The sequence below is a fragment of the Eptesicus fuscus genome, chromosome 14, assembly GCF_027574615.1.
Source record: "Eptesicus fuscus isolate TK198812 chromosome 14, DD_ASM_mEF_20220401, whole genome shotgun sequence".
Taxonomy (NCBI): Eukaryota; Metazoa; Chordata; class Mammalia; order Chiroptera; family Vespertilionidae; genus Eptesicus; species Eptesicus fuscus.
In genome coordinates, this window is record NC_072486.1 from 51,533,321 (window position 1) to 51,540,454 (window position 7,134).

The window sequence follows — 7,134 nt, forward strand, 5'->3', positions numbered from 1 at the left end:
AGCAGTTGCTAAATGTCGTTCAGGCTGAACTTACCCGATGACCAACACATTTTTTATTGTTCATTTGCTGGGTGTGACACTGTGAGGTGTATACAATAGATCCCATAGGAGTCTCACTCTCAAGGGGCTTACTGTCCAGAAGAGGAAAGACATGTATATACTAACTATAAGACAAGGTACAAAGTGACAAATGCTGAAAACAAGGTACAAAGTGCTGCTGGGGTCAGAGGTGAGACTTTGTACTGAGAAAAGTGGGGACCAGGAATGTGAGGGGTCCTGGACTACAAGAGGGTGCAGGCCTGGCTGAGGGACCACCGCCCCCTGAGTGCACGAATTTCATGCACCTGACCTATAGTATAATATATTTTAATATATCAAGACATAATTGAGATATACTATACAATCTTTTTTTCCCAATCAATATCATAGCCTAAGATTTGCAATGTTCTTCATAATTCTTCAGACATACAGTTTTTGATGGCTATGAGACATTACATCTTGGATATACCATAATTTATTCAAGCATCCTCCTACTATTTGTTATCTAAGTTATTTGGTATCACAAATAATGCTGAGATAAGCATCTCATGAAATCAGCTTTGAAAGAGAGAGTGCTTATTTAGTCATGTACTTTGGGCATCACTTCACAAATAAGCCTGGGAAGGATATCCTGAAATCCTGGAATATGCTGGAATAATGGAAAAGGGGGAGAGGGGAGGAAGCCAAAACGTGATTGGGGGAAAATGGAGAAAATAGATGTGAGATGAGAAATAGCCAGAGGGAGGGGAGATTGGAAGATGGCTTTTGCTCCTAAAACCCCTTGAGCTGAGCCATCATAGCACACTTGGTTCCCACGAGGCCTCCAAGTGTGGTTTCAGCTGCCGAATAAAGGGTATTCTCAAACAAGTTCAAATACTGTTGGAACACAAGGTATTCTGATTGTTGCACAGTGGGCACAGGTAGAGCAGGGACTTTGGATAAATAACTGGGGGAGTGGCTGAGCTATAGGTTTGTGCAGGGCTTGCAGTAGGCAGGGAGAGAGGCCTGGGGTTTTCTCAGGATCTGTACTGTGGGTGAGAGGAAGGAGCTATGAGGGGATGAGCAACTCCCTCAGGCCAAGGCAGTTCCAGCCTGTCTGCCTGCACTGCCTTGCCCTGGTTCTGCTGGTCAGTGTAGCTGGACCTAGTTTAAATATCTGGGCACAAGCTCAGCCAAGCTCTGGTCCCTCTAGTCTTCTCCCACTGGGCCTCAGGTTCTAGCCACATCTCAGACACTGGGGCTGGTCAAAAGGCAGTAAGTGCCAAACTGGATAGTTGCAAAATCCATGTGGCTTAGTTTGCTGTCCCTGACAGAGAGACCTAGGGAGTTTCTGCAGCAGAAAAAGAGGGACTGTTTTCTGCCCCTTCCACACAACCGGCCCGAGGGGGCAGGGAGCTGGGGATGCAGGAAGAGCTGCTCTTCTCAAACACCTGAGTAGACAGGATGTGATGGCAGCGGCAAGGACACACAAACACTCGGAGATAGTATATCCAATGGCATTAGGTTTATTTTGTGGGAAGCTAGAGTATGGGGCTCTCAAACGGCACCTGTGAGGCACAGAGCAGCCCTGAGAGTGAAGCAAATAAGGCACCACAGCCTCCACCCCATGGGGAAACCAGGGTCCTAGTGCCCCTCGGTGCAGGAGGGGTGAGCAGATGGTCTGCTTCTTATACCAATGATTCTGCTTCCTCTGGGCATCCTTATAGTCTGGCACTCACGGCTGGAGGCACAGGGCCCATCCACTTCTCTCCTGGGTGGAGAAACTCATGCATGTCAGAGGCTGACTCCACAGCCCCAGGAAGAACTGTGCTTGGCTTCAAGGCACAGAGGCTTCCTTCTCTCCTATGAGGGTGAAGGTGGCCCCTCCCCATTCAACCTTGAGCAACTGTGTCTACAGAAGGCTTCATTGTTGGACATACCTGGAACATTTTTTGCTTTGAATCTGTCCTTCTGCTCAACTGACATAATGGCGGGGGGCAAGGGTCAAGGGCAGCTCAGTGTGAACTTGTCACTTACCCAGCAGGTGGGCCAGCAACTCCATCCTGTCAGAGCCAAACAGCATGTGGGTTTGGCCCTCCAGGTGGGCCACAGTGACAGGCAGCCCAAAGGCCTAGAGAAAGCAGAAACAGTGCATGGAGGAGGGTGGTTGTTAGGCTACGACCAGAACTTGTCTGAGGACATAGAAGCAAAAAGCCTCTATGTATGACAAGCATGTCAAACTCAAAGGCTAACATGGGCCAAATAAACAAGGTTTAAGCTTGTGTGGGCCACAAAAAACAAAAGCTTCAATTTTCATAGAAATGTGGGTTTATTTCAAAAAGTATGATATATATATATCATACAAGAGCAATGATAAAATTAATGTTTTCTTCCTGACACTTGACATTTCTTTTCTGTTATCTTTCCTACTTTGGGGGAAATCTTGTTCAGTGATTACTTTCAAAACTGACCCAAGGTGAATGTCAGTAATTCTGGATCTGACAAGAGATTTATTTCCTGTCATAATTGTAAATAACTGCTCACACCATTATATTGGCTGGGCCACAAAAATATTTGCAGTGGGCCGCATGCGGCCCGCTGACTGCGAGTTTGACATGCTTGCTCTACGATAAGAGGCTCTACGGCTCTAAGGAGTTTCCTAACTCTCAGATGCTGTATCTTCTATCACCATCTATCTCTCCCTTTCCTTGGGCTCAGGGACAGGAAGGGAGAGGAGCGTCATCTGTGAGAGCTACGGAGGACTCATGTAGGAAGCAGCTTTGAACAGAAGCGTAGGGACCCAGCAGAGACTTGCAGGCTCTGTTCAGCACTGGGGTTGGGGGCACACATCAAGAGTGGCTCACCCCGTATTTGCAGGCTGCCTCGGTGGTCTCCTTGAGCTGGTTCTTCACCTGTGGCGTTGAGATCTTTTCCAGAAGTGCCCGGGCTCCTTCTGTCGACATGCCTGCCTTCTCTGCAGCCTGAGGGGATGTGACAGGGAGCACAACTGTGTCTGCATCAGTGGGAGTGGGGAATCTCAGGAGAAAACTCAGGTCTTTCTACTTTCTGCCCCCAAGTCTTCCTGGCAAGGCCTTTACCCACCCACGAGTGGAGGTCTATTCTTGCCAAGAGGGACTATTTTCTTCCATCAAAAAATAAATAAATAAATAAATAAATAAATAAATAAATAAATAAAAATAAAAATCTGAGTTTGGTGGAAAAAGCAGATGGCAGTTATAGTTGTATCAACTGAACACCAGAGGGTGTCTTAGAGGCAGCTCCTGACCTCTTCAGTAACCAATAAGACAAGCCCAGGTGGTAGCAGGCCAGGGGCCAGGGCAACTTTAAAGAGCTTGTTAGTAGCAGAACCAACACTAGAATCTGGGGCTCTTGCCTTCCTACTTTTCAGAATTCCTGAATAGCTCATGGTTTTTGTTGTTGTTTTGTTAAATTAAAGACTGTGCTCTAATTTCCATGGAATTTCCTGAGGACTTCTGAGCAGCGCACGTGACTGTAGCCACCTGCTTGACTTTCAGAGGATGATAAAGGCTTCAGTTTGGGGTTTATTATAGTTTGGGATCAGTGGTTTGGCTGCACATTAGAATCTCCTGGGAGAGCTTTTAAAAATTCCAATTCACAGACCATCCCCTTGAGCAATTACATTGGAATTCCTGGATGGTATTGCCCAGGTGTTCCAGGTAATTTTAATATACAACCAAATTCGAGGACCACTGAAACCTGACCTCATCATCCCCCGGAGTGGAACTGGAAATCATGCAGTGCATTCTGATGTGACACTGTCTTTGACTCACTGCATGAGAAGACTAGCTCCCAGACCAAATGCCCAATGTTAGGGGAATGGTTCAGTAAACAAAAACAAGTCCGCTGAATGGAATGCTATGTAGGAGCTAAGCATTACACTGTAAATATTAAGTGAAAAGGCAAGCCTATGCATACACTTTGCAGGAATAAAAACACTGGAGGATATGTTGGCCAGTTTTGTGTGTGTTTAACTTTTGTAATTTGCCATTTTAGATACTAAATTTGAATATGCCTTAACTATCTTTTGTAAGCTAAAGGGAAAATTCTGTTTTGAATTTCCTGATTTAATCCCAAAGAAAAACGTACTGTGTGGCACACATTTCAATGTTTTGAGCTATTCCCATTTGTTCTTCCTCAGGCTTTTTTATAATTCTGGCTTGACTCAGTTATCTCTTTTTGTCGTTTTAAGAATTTTATTAATTCTTTATTGTTGAAAGTACATATGTCCCCTTTTGCCTCTATTGCCTTCTCCCAGCCTGTCCCCACCCCCCAGCCCCGGCCTTCACCCCCTCTATTGTCTGTGTCCATTGGTTATGCTTATATGCCTACAAGTTCTTTGGTTGATCTCTTATCTTTTTGTCTTTTTAAAGCCTGTTTTTAAAGTATCCTGATTTCTACTCTGGATGTGTTGGTGAGATTTCTGTTGGGAGTGTTCTGGAGTCAAGAATTGCCAAATACTTCATCCCTTTCTATGGGGGGGGGGGGGGGGAGCTAACAGTTATCCTCTCTCTCCCACTGACTTCTTCCATCAAAATTCAAATGTAGAATTTTCACTTCCTCTTTCAACCTTGAGATATACTTTTGAGAGTTCTCTTAGTTTCACCAAACTTTCAGTAATCTGGCCTCTCAAACACAGATGTCCTTTCATCCTAAATAACAATGACCTCTTCCATGTCATAAGAAAACTATGTCCTCTCCACCCCCAACTGTTCTCAGATCCCCTATGGAGGGGTGCAGGGCCAGGACACTCACTGCCAGGATACTCTGGGGCTCCGTGATGTCTTCATCCTGGGAAGGAGAACACTCAGCAGGAAGGGGTGGCCGGGTGAGGGGTGGGATGGACAGTAGGACAGTGAACAATAGGGCAGGGCAGGAGCAGGTGTCTGGAAATGGGCCTAGGGGAGGGTCACCAAGTCCTCCAGGGTCTCCCATGTGGGTTCCTAGAGCCCTGCCCTCACCCGTGACCAGACCCGCATCCACAGTTCCCTGGACACTTTCTCCAGCATCTCAGGGTGCTCCAACTTCACAGCAGTGAGGAAGCGCATGGCTGACAAACTTCCTGTGGGGCAGAGGCACTCAGAGGTAGAGCTCCCCTAGCTTATTCCAGGCCCCACCCCCCACCCCCATGGTGGGCCTGCTCTTTCCTGCTTCTGACATCCCCAGAGCTTAATCGCCATCGGCCTCCCACCCAGGTTTCTCATAACTGATTGTCCTGCTCTTTTTCCTCTTATGTCCCCTTAACATTCTTTTTGTTCAACTCTGAGCCTGAGTTTTTCCAGGGTTTGTCTCATTGAAGTTAGTCGCCCAGCCCTTCCTTCTTGGGCCTACAATCTCCAGCTTCGCTGCCTTCTACTTGCTGTCCCCACCTGCATCCCACTCTTTACCTTTTTCAAGGATCACAGAGAAGAAGTCCTTGGGCATCTGGATGGGAACCTGGATGTGCTGTCCGAGGAGCTTTATGTCATTTGTCATGTATTTGGCCTTGGAAGGAAGCAGAGCTGGCGGTTTGTTCCCTAAAAGTGGAAATTTGGACCCGCTGGTGAGAGATCTAAGAATTCCAGACTTGGGGGACACCTCCAGGGTTTTGGGCAGCCCCCCCTGGGCCTTGGCAATCAGTCCTCCCTCAAATCCCAGCCCCAAGTGCTGTTTCCTTTATACCACTGCTTTTCATGATCCCTGCAATGAAGGTCGGGCGCAACTGCAGGTGGACGTTCCAGATGTTCTTATATCGGCACAGGATCTGCAGGAGCAGAGGTGAAGGTCCGAGCCCGTGTGCAAGATGGAAGGCATGTGCACGGCAGAGGGAAAGGCAAGGGTGTTGCAAGGCAATTGGATAGCCAAAGGCTCTAAGCGAAAAGTAGGGATTAGGTGGACACCTGAAATTGTTTGGTTTGAAATGGCAGAACTCTCTCACTCCTAGGAATCTATCCCAGAACCTTAGCTCCTATGGACGGTTTCCATCCTCCCAGCCCGCCAAATTGACACCAGAGGGCTAAGAGGTGGGGTGCCAAGGCTTTCTCCTTGACTTTTCTGAGTTGCCCCCTTTCCAAACCGCTGTGGGAAACCACTGTCTTAGGATATAAGGACTCGACCTGGAGCCAGCGACTGTATCTGTTTTACGAACACGAAGTGACCTTCAGCCCTGGTTCTCTATCTGCTTGTCCTAAACTCTTTAGGCAGCGCCAGGAATTGCAGGAGACCACGGGCCCTGCGCTCGCCCTTCCCTCTGCCCTCGGCGCCCCAGCCCCGGAGTCACCTCGAAGCTCAGCCAGGAGTAGGGGGACAGCACATCGTAGAATAGCTCCAGGGTCCGCGGCAGGGGCCCCATCGCACAAGAGAAGCGAGCGCCGCTCCAGAAGAGGTGGCGCACGTTTCCTTTTTCTGGAGTGGAGTGACACCGCCCCGTTCCCGGCCTGGCCGGAGGACCGCCTCCCGCCCGCACCGCGCAGCCTCCCCGAGGAGAGCCGCCAGGGCGGAGTCAGGGGGCTGGGCGGGGTGGGCGGGGCTGCGCCGCCGGGGGCGGGGGATGTTGCGGTGTCCCCAGAGGAGCTCGCAAGCCTTGGGACCTGCGCGACTCGCCCTGCCTTGGGGTGGAGTCTGGGGCAAAAGGCGGTGGTTTGAGATGCATGCTGCACCTCCCACTTAGCTGTGCTTCCAGGGCAAGCTGCTCACCCTCTCTGAACCTCAGTTTCCTCAGCCATCTTACAAATGAGGATTCTTATATGATAACCCCTACCTCTTATAGACTTAAAAGGACTCAGATTGGCAGTTGCAGGAACTTCCCGGGACTGGAGCAGAGTAAGAAGTGACTAAACGTATAGATAGATGGATATCGATATATGATTGTCTGTATTTCTCAGAGCTTAGTACAATGCCTAGAACGTATTTGACCATCAATACATATTTTGTGAGTGAGAGAAGGAGAGGAGGAGGCCTCCCTGCCACAATAATTGGAGTGATAATGCGGAATGGTCTGTCTTATTTGTATTTATGAATATCATATTGTTTTATAATGGGATTACACTTACCGCAAAGACACAGACTTTTTTAAAGTTTCATTTAATTTAAAATTAC

At 48.2% G+C, this 7,134-nt stretch overlaps 1 protein-coding gene across 1 annotated transcript; it reads right to left on the bottom strand.

Annotated features, from left to right (window-relative positions):
* Nucleotides 1-1,521: 1,521 nt before the first annotated feature.
* GSTK1 (glutathione S-transferase kappa 1) lies at nt 1,522-6,501 on the bottom strand. The gene is made up of 8 exons (XM_008153956.3): nt 6,317-6,501; nt 5,719-5,800; nt 5,445-5,573; nt 5,019-5,119; nt 4,813-4,848; nt 2,883-2,999; nt 2,056-2,149; nt 1,522-1,789 (listed from the first exon to the last, which is right to left on the bottom strand). Exons 1-8 carry the CDS (start codon nt 6,386-6,388, stop codon nt 1,740-1,742), a joined length of 681 nt encoding a protein of 226 aa, XP_008152178.2. The 5' UTR covers nt 6,389-6,501; the 3' UTR covers nt 1,522-1,739.
* Nucleotides 6,502-7,134: the final 633 nt, after the last annotated feature.